General features: G+C 40.9%; 1 protein-coding gene across 3 annotated transcripts in view; it reads right to left on the bottom strand.

Moving 5' to 3' along the window:
• The window catches only part of FAM210A (family with sequence similarity 210 member A), a 97,614-nt gene that overhangs the window by 61,749 nt on the left and 19,880 nt on the right, over nucleotides 1-15,985 (bottom strand). For 2 of the 3 annotated variants that reach the window (XM_077492395.1, XM_077492394.1), the window contains exons 2-3: nucleotides 14,526-14,635; nucleotides 5,230-5,673 (exon numbers count right to left, since the gene is read on the bottom strand). In XM_077492395.1, coding sequence (XP_077348521.1) covers nucleotides 5,230-5,660 — 431 coding nt within the window. In that variant the 5' untranslated portion in view covers nucleotides 5,661-5,673; nucleotides 14,526-14,635. The remainder of the gene's footprint in view (nucleotides 1-5,229; nucleotides 5,674-14,525; nucleotides 14,636-15,985) is intronic. The other variant, XM_077492396.1, reaches the window with a different exon arrangement.

Below are 15,985 nucleotides of genomic sequence, written 5' to 3'. Positions count from 1 at the left end.
TTCTGACATTACAGAGGAGGAGGAAGTTATTTCACATCATATTGGCTCTGGGCTCCTCGGTGGAATGGGAGAGCCCATAAATGGTGGTGGGTGAGGGTGGGGGCAGGGAGCATCAGGCACCTGTAAAAGTGATCGGGTGGTTGTAGGGCCACCCAGATCACATTTACTAGAAAGCTCATTGCCTGCTCTAAAGAATGATACCAGGATCACAGCTGCAGCCATGATCCGGGCATCACCACTCCTTTTCGAAGATGTATATATTACGTACAGAACTCAAGAACAAGCACTGATCCAGGCTATACTGACACAATGAAAGGATACATCCCACAGAGTTCTGTCTAGCATGAAATTTCTGTTCCTTGCATCATGTGAAGTAAGCCTTCCAAAAGCAATTATAGAAGTTCCAAAAAGTCAACTTCCTAGCCTTCAAAAGTGTAGGGACAACCAAGTCAGAAAGATCCCAGTCTCTCAGGACCGGAGTTTCAACAGCCAAGTCCTTAAAGCCAGTGACCCGAGAAGCAGGATAGTCACTGGCCATTGAGGCAACAGGTCAGGGAGGTCAGAAAAAACAGAATATCACAAGCCGTAGGATGTCCGAGTACTTAGTTCTTCTACATCAGCTTGGCACCACCAGAATCACTGGAATATCACTTTAATCCTGCAAAGCAGCTGAGCGGGTAACCACAATGTCAAATACTCCCCTTGTTGCAGTGGTGGAATGACAGACTGGGCCAATTCCATGCATAATTTGGAACTGCGGGAATATATTCAGCCCCTGTTCGGAATTAAAATCGTAAGCAGGTTGGAATAAAAACCCTCAAAGCATTTCTCCAATGGAACTGGACAATCACCTTTGAAGGATGCAGCTGCTGCAAGACAGCACAAAGATTATTCATTTTGAAGAGGGAAGATATTAGAGCATAAAAAGGGAAGGAGATAAGGACTTAAATTCCAGTTGTACCCAGAGACATCACATCTTGGACCCAAAGATCTAAAATGCCCTGAGTCCAGGTGGCTTAGAAGGCTGACAGATGTCCCCCAAACAAAGTAGAGGCTAGGTGGACTAGAAACTAGGCTTGGCCTTGGAAGCAGCAATCTGGAAGAGATGAAAGGAACTCTTGAAATCTGGGAGTGACAGACGGGAACATCTGACTACTTATTGAGAGTGTGCTCTTCCTGCCAGTGACTTCTTAAATAAAGATGCCCAAAGACTCACTAAAGTTTCTTGTCAAACGCAAAAATCCTGTGCATCTGCACTAACAGAAGAGCCAGTCATGAACTATGATGTAGAGAGTCCGCCAAACTATCTATGCAGTAGCATAAGGCTGCTAGGTTTTGGGAAAACCCGTGAAGCTTGTACCAGGGTTACACACCATATTGCTTGGTCCAGACTGCAAGAGTCTGGCAAAAGGCACGGAGACCACTGTTGCTTGCATATCCATGCTCAGAAGAGCAATGGGGACTTTGAGGCCAAAAAATATCTCGTCCCCTCTGGTTGAAGGCTAAGCTTCAAGGTGCCTAAAGCCGATATACCAGGGGAATCCTGATTTACTCTTTCAGGACCCTCTCCATTTTGTGTGCCGACTGGCCATCTAGTCTTGTTTCCCTTGAGTCTGATGTACAGTATATGAATGAAGGTATCATCTAAGAGGTACTCAAACCTGTGCTGTGGAGCAGAAGTGAAAGTCTATCTGTGTCTCTCAACTGAAAGCTGCTAGATAACCCAGTGAAGGCTTGTGCTGAGAATAGAGCCCATAGATGGTGCAGGTTTGTGGGTGAGCAATGATTTCTGGCCCGGACCTGCTGATCGGTTCTGAGGAATGAAATGCTTCCCCTGCCTGTAAGTGTAAACACAGGCGGGGGAATTGATGTCATCTCCCTCTCTGAAATGATTTTCCGTTCCGGAGAGAGGACATCCAAATGTGAGTTGCACCAGCACTACACTGACACAGTAGGCACAAATTTCACCCCCCCCCCCCCCATCGCCGCCCAGTTAACCCCTTCACTCCTGTCACCCAGTACAGTGTTGATATTTTTCTTTGATCACTGTACTGGTGTCATTTGTGACACTAATCAGCATTAGGGTACTTTGTAGTAGGCCCAGATAGGTATAGGAATGCCCCTAATAAAGGTTAAACCCCTTGATTACCCCATCACCAGTGATCACCTTATTAGTGTCATGGGTGACGCTGGTTAGTTATTTTTTTGTAGCGTCAGGGCAGCCACCGTACATTACCGAATAAAAGGTTTAACCCCCTGATCACCCGATGGGTGATATTAGTTAGATTTTAGCGTCAGTTAGGGTCTGAGTCACCCCAGGCAGAGTCAGATTAGTGCCAGTAGCACCAAAACCCACGCACTATACACCTCCCTTAGTAGAATAGTGTCTGAACAGATCGATATCTTTGATCTGATCAGATTTATATTAGCGTCCCCAATAGTTCAGGGTTCCCAAAAACGCAGCATTAGCGGGATCAGCCCAGATACCTGCTAGCACCTGCGTTTAGCCCCTCCGACCAGCCCAGCCAAGTGCAGTATCAATCGATCACTGTAATTTACAAAACACTAAACACATAACTGCAGCATTTGCAGAGTCAGCCTGATCCCTGCAAACGCTAACAGTTATTTTGGTAGCGTTTGAAGCAGTCCCTGTCAGGTGCTCTTTTTTTCCTGTGAGTCTCACTAGTTGTACCATTAATAGAGGCCAAAATGTCCAATCGAAGGCACACTAGTGAAGAGGCCTACACATTTCTGAGCATGACAGATGGGAGTGAAGCAGCGGCACCCTGACAGATAGGTCTGACGTAGCAGTGGTCCCTGCCAAGGTCAGACATACCCGACCCCATTCTTCTGCTGTTGTTGAGATGCAAGAACCGCAGGGCTCTCGTATGGAGTGCCGCTCATCCTTCTGGTGAACTGGCAAGCACCAGCGGCCTATTCCACATATAACCATGACATGTGTGAGCAAGAACCGCAGGTAGTGACAACTTTGTGTATTTTTTTTTGTAATTTTTCAATCACTTGTGACAAAAAAATAAAATATTCAATGGGCTCAACATGCCTCTCAGCAAATTTCCTTGGGGTGTCTACTTTCCAAAATGCGGTCATCGGGGTTGGGGGGAGGGAGAAATTGTACTACCCTGCCATTTTAGCACCTCAAGAAAAGAGTTAGGAAGTCAAAGTAAAAGCTGCGTAAAAACAAAACAAAACGTACCCTAGTTTGTAGACACTATAACTTTTGTGCAAACCAATGAATATACGCTTACTGACTTTTTTTTTTTTTTTTTTTTTACAAAAGACATGTGACTGAACACATTTTGGCCTAAATGTATGAGTAAAATTGAGTTTATTGGATTTTTTTATAACAAAAAGTAGAAAACTTATTTTTTTTTAATTTTCTGTCTTTTTCCATTTATATCGCAAAAAATTAAAATCGCAGAGGCAATCAAATGCCAAAAGCAAAGAAAAGTCAAAAGAAAGCTCTATTTGTGGGAAAAAAAGGATGCAAATTTAGTTTGAGTACAGTTAAACAGCGCAGCGCCAAATTGTAAAAAGTACTCTGGTAATTGAGCAGCCTGATCTTCCGGGGCTGAAGTGGTTAAGAAAACAATTTTAACTTACCTATTTCCTTGCTCCCACAGGCTTCCTCCAATTGGCCCCGCAGTCCCATCTATAAAACGCTCCAGTGGTCTCAAGAACTCCGACATCATAAAGTACAATGCAGGGCCAATAGCTCTGCACTGTAAATGAGAATGCAGAGGAAACGCTCACAAGCCAGGGAGAAGAGTTGGCTGCCGGAGGAGCAATAAATAAAGGAGGTATACAGGTGGTAATCCTAGGAACATCCTGAGAAAGTGGTTGAGACCCCTTAAAAGGAGAAAGCGCTTGGGGAATACACCATAGTTCAGTATATTTAGGTGAGCACAGAGTGTTAATTGTGGTGGTACTCACTGGGAGTTAGGGATAAGGAGGAGTATGGGAAGACATGATATAGAGCCTTTGCAGATGCAAGGAATGTAAACATCCCTTGTAATAGGAATAAAAGTGATCAAAATTTTTATTTTATTTTTAAAAGTGTCAAAATAAAAAAAAAGAAAGTATAATTAACAATAAAAAAAATTTATTTTTATTTTAAAGTGCCCCTGTCCCCGTGTGCTCACACGCAGAAGCAAGCACATACGCAAGTTCCGCCCACATATGAAACCGGTGTTGAAACCATACATGTGAGGTAATAATGCGAACATTGCAGCGAGAGCAAACATTTTGACCCTAGAGCTCCTTTGTAACTCAAAACATGTAAAATAAGTAAAACAAATTTCAAGCGTCGCCTATGGGGATTTTTAAGTACTGAACTTAGGAACCATTCCACGAGCGTGGGTAATGTTGAAGCTTGACATGTTAGGTATCTATTTACTCGCCGTAAATTCATCTTTCACAATATGCAAAAACATTGGGCTAACTTTACTGTTTTTGTTTTTTTAAAGCACAAAACTTTAAAAAAAAAAACACGTTCAAAAAATTGCTGCGCAAATACCATCCGAGATAAAAAGTTGCAACAATCGCCATTGTATTCTCTAGTCTCTTCGCAAAAAAAAAAATAAAAAAAAAAAAATATTTGGGGGTTCTATGTAATTTTCTAGCAAAAAAAAAAAAAAAAGAAAAAAAAAGACTTTTACATGTAGGAGAAAAACGTCAGAATTGGCCTAGGTGGCAAGTGGTTAATCTGAACTATCTTGAAGTTTCTAAACTTACATTAACGATTAACTTAAACTTGAAAATCACCACACATTTACTTCCTTGAATTCTATGACAAATACTTTATGCACTGCTGTGTCACAAAATTCACAGAGCTTGTTGGCTAAGCTACAGAGGTGCTGAGAAAAGAGAATGAAGTTTCAGGAGGCGGACTGATCTATAGGAATCACTTCATGCAGGCAGCAAGGTAGAATGAGATCTGTAGTCCTTAGAAATTGAAGGTAAATAGCAGAGGAGAAACAGCAGAGTATGCAGGAAATCCAGGAAGTTGTGGAAACAGATGACAGACAGGCAGCACTCACAATGAGAAAATAAATGTTTTAAATACGCTTATACTAGATTTTCAATAATAGCTATTGTGTGTATTGTTATTATGATGCTTATGTTATAAAATAAAAAAGTGAATGAATGCTGTGACCATAGATGTCCTTTAAGAAACACACACACACTTTTTTCAACCTTGTAGTTACTTACAGTATAGCTGCATAGTAGAAAGTTCCAAGCCAGACGCTGGATGTCAGTACATGGACTGTAAGCATAACTTTCCCATACTGTTTAAAAGTTTTTTTAAATCTCTGGACCAGGCCTATGGATTTATCTTGCATTGGATCTGCCTCATCCACAGCTGCATCGGGATGATCTTTTGTGGACAGGGTTTCCTTACTGCTGAGTGGACCCTCATTCTTAGGAGAGGAAGCGCTAAGGTTTTCCTTATGCTGTGTAGAATCTTGCCCATGGGATGTATGAAGCCAATGCTTTTGTCCATTAGATACTAAAATCTGGCTTTCATATTTGGGTAAAATAAGGCATTTTCTCTGATGTGTACAGGGTCGTAATGACAATGTGGAAATGGAGATTATACTAGATGGATTACATCTCAGATGTAAAGTCCTTAGAAGAAACATGCTTAAAACAAGCCTAAAAGTAAAAGAAAGAAGAAATATTAGATTGCCACTACATAGAAGATGCAGCCCAATGTGATCATACATCAACCTCAATGTAATGTTACAACCTGATTGTACACTCTCCTTTAGATCTACCAATAACTATGTAGGCTTGCCTGATTGGAGAGAAATTGACTGGATAGTTTTTAGATTTGGTCGGTCCTCATTACATAGTTTGGGGAAATCTAATGTAGACTGTACAGTCAGATTGTAACTTATATGGTTACCCTATTATAAGTCCACCCTGGCCTCACCCAAATCTTTACTCTTTATTGGAGCCAAATATGAATAATTTACTGGTTTACAGAGCAAAAAGAAGTGATGCAGATACGTTGCTCCATGCTGCCAACCAAACCTGATGACCATCAGCACCAAAGATTAAAAGACAACTGCTCCCATCTGTGGACCATACTACTGCTGAAGGACAGTAAAAGTGCTGCTGAGTGAATGGCCAACACCATGAACAAGATCTACACAGTGGACAACAAAACAGCTTATTAACATTCATTTTACAAAGAGTACACTCAATGAACAATATAGAAGAACATGGTACAACTACTAATTGCATGCAAAAAAAAGGAAAAGGGGGGCATACTAAAAGGATTGACAGAAAGGAATGCCCATAGAGAATAATGGAACAAAATAAAATGCCCATAGAGAATAATGGAAACAAAATATTCCAATAAGCGACAGAATCTTTAGACATATCAAATGAATCTTTAGCAAACCTACTTTTAAATATCAGTGGCAATGTTTAACCACTTGACATACACGCCATGGCCGAATGACGGCCACAGAGCGGATCTGAATTCCTGGGAGGCAGTCATATGATGACCGCCCCTGTGCACGCTCCCTGTGCGCACCCTACAGGGCAAGCACGGAGAGCGCTGTGATCACCGAGACTCGGGTGATCACCGATCTGAGTAAGGGGCCAGTCCTGGCTCCTTACCATGTGATCAGCTGTCAGCCAATGACAGCTGATCACATGATCAAAACAAAAGCTCGGTGATCGTTTTTTTTTTCTCCTCACGCTGACTGCGGTGGAGAAAAAAAAAGCCGATCATTAGCTTATCTTAAATCGGTCATGAAAAGGAAGCGGTAATTATGCCTCCTTTATGCCACCTATCAGTGCCCACAAGTGCCACCTATCAATGCCCACAAGTGGTGCCAATCAGTGCCACCTAGAAGTGCTGCCTATCAGTGCCCATCATTGCCACCCATCGGTGCCGCCTCATCAGCATACAATGACGGACAAAAATTGCCTGTTTTTTTTTTAATAAAATTTTAAAAGCACAGGTGATCAAATACCACCAAAGGAAAGCTCTATTTGGGGGGAATAAATTATAAAAAATTTATTTGGGTACAGTGCTGTATGAATGTGCAACTGTCATTCAAAGCACATCAGCACTGAAAGCTGAAAATTGGTCTGGATAGGAGGGGGGTTAAAGTGCCCAGTAAGCAAGTGGTTAATATTGCGATTAGGCGGGATTATTATTGTTTTCTAGGTCATGACAAAGGTGAATGACAGAAAGAAATTCCCATAGGAGTATAATGGGAAGCAAAATACAAAAACATTTGGAGGCAAATCTGAGAAACGTAGCAATTTCACCTTTCCCACAGGTGTTCCTCCTGTGGAGTAGCAGATTGTAAAATTGAAATTATTTGGGATTATAGCTGTTTTCTATGGAATGACTGGTAGAAAGGAATGCCCATAGATTATAATGCAAAGCAAGATGTGACCTGGAGTCAAAACCATTCAACATATCAAATCAATCCTTAGCAGACATACTCTCCATGTTCAGCGGTGATGTTTAATACTTAGATGAAGTGGGATTAGCATTGTTTTCTAAGCAATGACAAAGGTGAATGACAGAAGGGAATGCCCATAGAGTATAATGAGTAGTAAACTAAACTAAACTAATTTAAAGGCTAATCTGAGAGACATGGCAATTTATTCTTTCCCAAGGGTGTTCCTTAAAGTGGTTGTAAACCCTTACAAACCACTTTGACCTACAGGTAAGCCTAGATTAAGGCTTACCTGTAGGTCCAAGAAATATCTCCTAAACCTATACGGTTTAGGAGATATTTACCCGTAGACAGCGGCGTGCAGGCCGCAGCGATATGCCACGAGTGTCGGCTCCTGTGCGCATGCGCGGGAGTGACGTCATCGCGACTCACAGCCCTGGAGCAGTGAGATCCGGAAGTCGCTCCGGGATACATGGCAGCGGCGAAGAGGAAGATGGAGGACCGCTTCGGGGGCTTCGTTCTCAGGTAAGTTATTCGTAATGGGCTAGTATGCTATGCATACTAGCTCATTATGCCTTTGCCTTACAGGGTGTGATTTTTGTTTTTTTGCCTTTACTTCCTCTTTAAGTAGAGTAGCACAAAGTAAGATTGCGATTATAGCTGTTTTCTATGGAATCATAGCTAAATGATAGAAAGGAATGCCCATAGAGTACAATGGGAGGCAAGATGTGACCTGGAATCAGAACCATTCAACGCATCAGATCAATCCTTGGCAGACATACTCTCCATGTTCAGTGGTGATGTTTAATATTGTGATTAAGAGGGATTAATATTGTTTTCTAAGGAATGACAAAGGTGAATGAAAGAAAGGTCATAGAATATAATGTAATGCAAAATATAAACTCATTTAAACTCAGGCAAATCTGAGAAACGTAGCAAATTCACCTTTCCCACAGGTGTTCCTCCACATGCCAGGCCACACACCCTACAATAAAAAAAAAAAAAAAAAAAAAAAAAAAAAATAAATAAAACACACACACATAACGTCACACACAACCCCTACACTGCCCCCTAGTGGTTAACTCCTTCACTGCCAGTGTCGTTTACACAGGAATCAGTGCATTTAAATAGAACTGGATTGCTGTATAAATGACAATGGTCACAAAAATGTGTCAAAAATGTCCGATGTGTCTGCCATAATGTCGCAGCCTAAAAACTGAGAAATTTTTTTTTTTTTGATTTTTTTTGGGGATATTTATTATAGCAAAAAGTTAAAAATATAGCATTTTTTCCAAAATTGTCTCTCTATTTTTGCTTATAGCGCAAAAAATAAAAACCGCAGAGGTGATCAAATACCACCAAAAGAAAGCTCTATTTGTGGGAAAAAAAGGATGCCAATTTTGTTTGGGAGCCACGTCGCACGACCGCGCAATTGTCAGTTAAAGCGACACAGTGCCGAATCACAAAAAGGGGCCTGGTCCTTTGGCTGCAAATTGGTCCGGGGCTTAAGTGGTTAAACGTCACCACTGAGCGTGGAGAGAATGTCTGCCAAGAATTTATTCGGTATGTTGAATTTTTCTGACACCAGTTCACATCTTTCTTCCCATTATACTGCATTCCTTTCTTTCATCTGTCATTCCATAGAAAACTGCTGTAATCCCAAATAATCTCAATTAAACTATATCCTACTCTACTTGAGGAAAACCTGTGGAAATGGTGAAATCGATACGTCTCTCAGATTTGCCTGCAAGTGAGTTTATATTTCGCTTCCCATTATACTCTATGGGCATTCACCTTTGTCATTCCATAGAAAACAATGCTAATCCCGCTTCATCTCTATATTAAACATTGCCACTCAACATGGAGAGAATGTCTTCAAAGATTGAATTGATATGTCTAATGGTTCTGACTCCCGGTCACATTTTGCTTCCCATTATACTCTCTATTGGCATTCTCTTCTGTCATTCACCCTATGTAAACATCGCCACTGATATTTAAAAGTAGGTTTGCTAGAGATTCATTTGATATGTCTAAAGATTGTCACAAAGTGAAATATTTTGTTTCCATTATTCTCTATGGGCATTCCATTTTGTTCCATTATTCTCTATGGGTATTCCTGTCATTTATCTGTTATTCTACAGAAAACAGCTAAAATCCCCAATTAACTCAAATTTACTATCTGCTACTCTACTGGATGAACACCCGTGGGAAAGGTGAAATTGCTATGTCTCTTGATTTGCCTGCAAACAAGTTTATATTTTGCTACTCATTATACTTCATAGGAATTCCTATCTGCCATTCACCTTTGTCATGCCATAAAAAACAATAATAATCCTTCATTCATCTCAATCTTGCACATCATCACTGAACATAGAGAGTATGTCTGCTAACGTCTGATCTGATATGACCAATGGTTCTGACTCCAGGTCACATCTTGCTTCCCATTATACTCTATGGGTATTTATTTCTGTCATTCACCCGTGTCATTCCATAGAAAACAGCTGTAATCCCAAATAAATAATCTTATTATCTGCTACTCTACTTGAGGAACACCTATGGGAAAGGATAATTCTCTAGGTCTCTCAGATTTGTCTGCAAATTAGTTTATATTTTACTTCCCATTATACTCTATGGACATTTCCTTCTGTCATGCCATAGAAAACAACAATCCCGCCTAATTGTAATATTAAACATCGCCACCGATAAAAGTAGGTTTGCTAAAGATTAATTTGATATGTCTAAAGATCACCAATTGAAATATTTTGTTCCAGTATTCTCTATGGGCATTCCATTTTGTTCCATTATTCTCTATGGCAGGGATATGCAATTAGTGGACCTCCAGCTGTTACAGAACTACAAGTCCCATGAGGCATAGCAAGACTCCGACAGCCACAAGCATGACAACCAGAGACAGAGGCATGATGGGACTTGTAGTTTTGCAACAGCTGGAGGTCCGCTAATCGCATTAGCCCCTGGAACGCCTACAAGGCACCGCTGGTTCTGAGGACAGAGCACTGGAAGAGGCCGTAGAGGAAGAAGAAGAGGAGGGGGTGGAGGAGAGAGGTGTGTCACAACCAATAGTAGCATTTTGGAGGCGTGGTGGCGGAACAACCTCCAACACTACTGCACCTTGTCCTGCATCCTTCCCAGCTGCCAAAAGAGTGACCCAATGGGCCGTGAAAGACAGGTAACGTCCCTGTCCATGCCTGCTGGACCATGAGTCAGCGGTAATATGCACCTTACCGCTGATCGCCCTGTCCAGCGAGGCAAGGACATTGCCTTCCACATGCCGGTAGAGAGCCGGAATCGCCTTCCATGAGAAAAAGTGCCGTTTGGGGACCTGCCATGGGCATGCCATCTCCCTGTTAAAAGTCTATGGGCATTCCTTTCTGTGACCTTTTTTTTAAAGCAGTATTTAAGTCTGTTTTTAATTTTTACCTGTAGGTAAGCTTATAATAAAGATCACCTGTAGGTTAACCACTTGAAGACCAGGCTTCTTCTGCCACTTTTTGTTTACAAGTTAAATTCTGCATTTTTTGCTATAAAATTACCTAGAGCTCCCAAATATTATAATTTTTTATTAGCAGAGACCCTAGGGATTAAAATGGCGATCCTTGCAATTGGCACGGTATTAGCACAGCGGTTGTACAAACATAATTTTTTTGGAAAAAAAATACACCAATTAGAAAAACCAAAACACAATATATACCCACATTCAGATTGTGTGTATACAGTGCCTTGCGAAAGTATTCGGCCCCCTTGAACTTTTCAACCTTTTGCCACATTTCAGGCTTCAAACATAAAGATATAACATTTTTATTTTTTGTGAAGAATCACCAACAAGTGGGACACAATTGTGAAGTGGAATGAAATCTATTGGATTTTTAAAACTTTTTTAACTAATAAAAAAATGAAAAGTGGGGCGTGCAAAATTATTCGCCCCCCTTGCGTTAATACTTTGTAGAGCCACCTTTTGCTGCGATTACAGCTGCAAGTCGCTTGGGGTATGTCTCTATCAGTTTTGCACATCGAGAGACTGAAATTCTTGCCCATTCTTCCTTGCAAAACAGCTCGAGCTCAGTGAGGTTGGATGGAGAGCGTTTGTGAACAGCAGTTTTCAGCTCTTTCCACAGATTCTCGATTGGATTCAGGTCTGGACTTTGACTTGGCCATTCTAACACCTGGATACGTTTATTTGTGAACCATTCCTTTGTAGATTTTGCTCTATGTTTGGGATCATTGTCTTGTTGGAAGATAAATCTCCAGTCCCAGTTTCAGGTCTTTTGCAGACTCCAACAGGTTTTCATCCAGAATGGTCCTGTATTTGGCTGCATCCATCTTCCCCTCAATTTTAACCATCTTCCCTGTCCCTGCTGAAGAAAAGCAGGCCCAAACCATGATGCTGCCACCACCATGTTTGACAGTGGGGATGGTGTGTTGAGGGTGATGAGCTGTGTTGCTTTTACGCCAAACATATCGCTTTGCATTGTGGGCAAAAAGTTAGATTTTGGTTTCAGCTGACCAGAGCACCTTCTTCCACATGTTTGGTGTGTCTCCCAGGTGGCTTGTGGCAAACTTTAGACGAGACTTTTTATGGATATCTTTGAGAAATGGCTTTCTTCTTGCCACACTTCCATAAAGGCCAGATTTGTGCAGTGTACGACTGATTGTTGTCCTATGGACAGACTCTCCCACCTCAGCTGTAGTTCTCTGCAGTTTATCCAGAGTGATCATGGGCCTCTTGGCTGCATCTCTGATCAGTCTTCTCCTTGTCTGAGCTGAAAGTTTAGAGGGACGGCCAGGTCTTGGTAGATTTGCAGTGGTCTGATACTCCTTCCATTTCAAAATTGCACAGTGCTCCTTGGGATGTTTAAAGCTTGGGAAATCTTTTTGTATCCAAATCCGGCTTTAAACTTCGCCACAACAGTATTACGGACCTGCCTGGTGTGTTCCTTGGTCTTCATGATGCTCTCTGCGCTTTCAACAGAACCCTGAGACTATCACAGAGCAGGTGCATTTATACAGAGACTTGATTACACACAGGTGGATTCTATTTATCACCATCAGTCATTTAGGACAACATTGGATCATTCCGAGATCCTCGCTGAACTTCTGGAGTGAGTTTGCTGCACTGAAAGTAAAGGGGCCGAATAATTTTGCATGCACCACTTTTCAGTTTCTTATTTGCTAAAAAAGTTTAAAATTATCCAATAGATTTCGTTCCACTTCACAATTCTGTCCCACTTGTTGGTGATTCTTCACAAAAAATGAAAATTTTATATCTTTATGTTTGAAGCCTAAAATGTGGCAAAATGTTGAAAAGTTCAAGGGGGCCGAATACTTTTGCAAGGCACTGTGTGTGTATATATATATATATATATATATATATATATATATATATATATATATATATATATATATATATATATATATTTTGCGGTCGGCTTGTGGTAAAATTATATTCTAGTGAGCAGCAACCGGTGACATCACTGGCACATGTGCTCTGAAGGAAAGGCATACCTGTGTCGATCCCTCAGAGCTCTGTGACACGGCTGTGTCTCACGCACGCATGAACGGGAGTGATGTCATTGTGGCTTGGCCTTTCAAGCGGCTGCATCCCGTAAACTTGGAAGGAAGACCGGGTGAAGATGGAAACCTCTGCAGCGGTGAAAGCACGCCCCTGGAGGGCTTCATTTCAAGGTAAGTCTTTCATGTGCTAGTATGCAATGTATATTAGCACATTATGCCTTTACCTTGCAGGGAACGTTTTTTTTTGATGTACAAGTTTACTACTGCTTTAAGATTTCAACTATTTTTAACTGCTTCCAATCTGGCCTATAGCAAAATGATGGCTGTTCTGGGTGGACACCATGACTTCCTCCTAGGATTGGGCTGCACTGTGGTGCGATCTGTCACTCGCGGTGTCCACCAGACGCAGCGAATGAGACCCCAGTGTACAGGGTAACTGTACACAATGAATGGCTTCTATTCATACCATCCATTGTGTAATATTGTGTTGATCTCTGTGATTGGCCACAGTGATCACATGGTTCAGACAGAGTCAATCACAGCCCTGTGATTAGCTGTGGCCAATCACAGCTAATCACAATAGTACACACTGAATGAATAGATTTCATTTAAAAAAAATGGTTGTTTATAAGAGTGATGCTAACCGTTATAAGCAATCAGTGTGTGTGTAAAAAAAAAATCCTGATCACCCCCCAGAGTAGTACAGTGTTACTATGTCAACACTGTATTGGTCTGCTAAAAAATGTAAAATGTTTTTTTTTTTAATTACATACGGTCACCACTCAGGGTCCCTAATCACTGCTACATCAGTCTTACGATGACACTGTACTGCACTGGCAACAGCATGCAAAAAAATAAAAAATAAAAGACAACTATTTTTAAAAAATGTCAAATTTTTCCTAAAAATTACAACTTCAAAAAAACTTGCCATGCCTCTTACTAAATACCTTGGACTGTCTACTTTACAAAAAAACGGGTAATTTGAGGGGTGTTTGTACTACCCTGGCAATTGTGGGCCTCAAGAAATTAGATAGGCTGTCAGTACATCAGGGCTGATCAATTTTCAGGTGTACTGTATTTAGCATAGTTTGTGGACTCTTAACTTTCCTACAGACTAAATAATATAAACCAATTTGGGCTATTTTCCCTGAAGAAATTAAGCAATATAAATGTCGGCCTAATTTTCTGAAGAGAAATGATTTATTTGCAAAATTGTATAACAGAAACGAAAGAAAGAAAAACAGTTTTCAAAACTTTTGGTTTTTTTATTTAGCAAAAATGTAAAAACCCATTAGTGATTAAATACCACCAAAAAAAGCTCTATTTGTGTGAAAAAAAATAATAAAAATTTAATTTGGGTACAGTGTTGCATGACTGTGCAATTGTTATTCTAAGCGCAACTGAAAATTTGCCTGGGCAGGAAGGGGGTAAAAGTGCCTGGAATTGAAGTGGTTAAAGCTCAGGCCCACTGTGGACTTGTACAACAGAGAGCTCAATAACATGCAATAAATGCATCTAAAGGACAGAAGATAAAATTATTGAATACTATACCTTATCTGAAAAGATATGGCAATCCAAAATAATATGAAGACAAGCACATTCAAAGCCTGTCAAAATGATGCTATACTTGTGGCCAACATACTGGAGTAGATTGCTAATGCCTGTGCAAAAAAAAAAAAAAAAAAAAAAAAGTTAATATTTCATAAAGCTATATATATATATATATATATATATATATATATATATATATATATATATATATATATATATATATATATATATACACACACACACACACACACAATACTCCATAAAGTGCCCAGAGGCATGACATTACTATCAACTGATCATAGCCAGATTAGGGATCAGGATTCAATCATTCTATGGGCATTGAACTGAAGCTGAACTTATTAAACCAGTCACAATTTACCTCTAATAAAGTGTATCCTACGTTCTGCTGCTGTAGAAAATCTCCCCTCCAGTGAAGTCAGATACTCACCACAGTGGGCGAACTCCTGCCACTGTGGGGGTTAGGGACAGTAGCTGCAAAGGATTGTGAAACGTGTCCTCTGTTTCCGGTCTCCTTATCCATTCACAACAGTATTGTTTTTTTGAGAATGCAAGGCGTTCTAGGAGTGGGCAGAGGAAAGCCAGTCATGTCAATGTCTTGCCTTCTGGGAGAAGAATACCTGGATCAGGAAACTAAGGGCAAGCGACACAAGTTTTGTGTAGGGGAGAAGGAAAGAGTAGGAGTAGGGGTTGCAGTGGAGGAGAAGGAAGAACAGAACTTCCCCTTTTGGGTGAAGTTGAGCTTCAAGTCAAAAATTCCTCTCATCTTAATCTTACAGTACAGGACAGGACACAGGCTGAGTATTCACAGACCCTGGAAACCCCCCCAATAAATGAATGTGAAGGATAGGCAACAAGTAGGCAAACAGAACTGTGCCAACAGGCCCAACAATGACAAAGGTCAACAGATTCAACTTCAGAGTGCTGCTGCAAGAACATTTCAACTGAAAACTGCAGCTATAATCCAGACTAGGATGAATACCTACCTTGGGCTTTAGTACCGTGAACAGCTTTGAATAGAATCCTTTGAATCTGTCTTGTGGGGGTACTGGCACAACTACTCCCTGGAACAAGACACAGTTCAGGCCATGCTGTAATTCTTACTGTCTTTGGGCAGATATTGGTCGATTTGAGAGAAGAAAGCAGTGAAGGGGTAGAGGTTTGAACTATTTTACACCCCTTGTGAAACCACCGACTGAACACACAGAGGAAAACCGTAACAAACACCCCCACATTCTAAAGCCTCATACACATGGTACGACTGTTGGACAACCGAGCCTCTGATTTCTGTCAAAAGAGTGTGTGCCAGGATCTTGTCTTGCATACTAATGGTACACAATTGTTGTGCTACAAACAGGCGTTGCAGCTCTTGAGCGCCACCCTTCTGCTTATTTCGTGTATGATGAGCATTAATTCCGAGCATGCGTGTTTGTACTTTTGTG

This window comes from Lithobates pipiens, unplaced genomic scaffold (assembly GCF_037356315.1).
Source record: "Lithobates pipiens isolate NorthernLeopardFrog02 unplaced genomic scaffold, aLitPip1_a1.2 Scaffold_19, whole genome shotgun sequence".
NCBI classification, from domain to species: Eukaryota; Metazoa; Chordata; class Amphibia; order Anura; family Ranidae; genus Lithobates; species Lithobates pipiens.
This window is presented reverse-complemented; position numbering and strand designations above follow the sequence as displayed.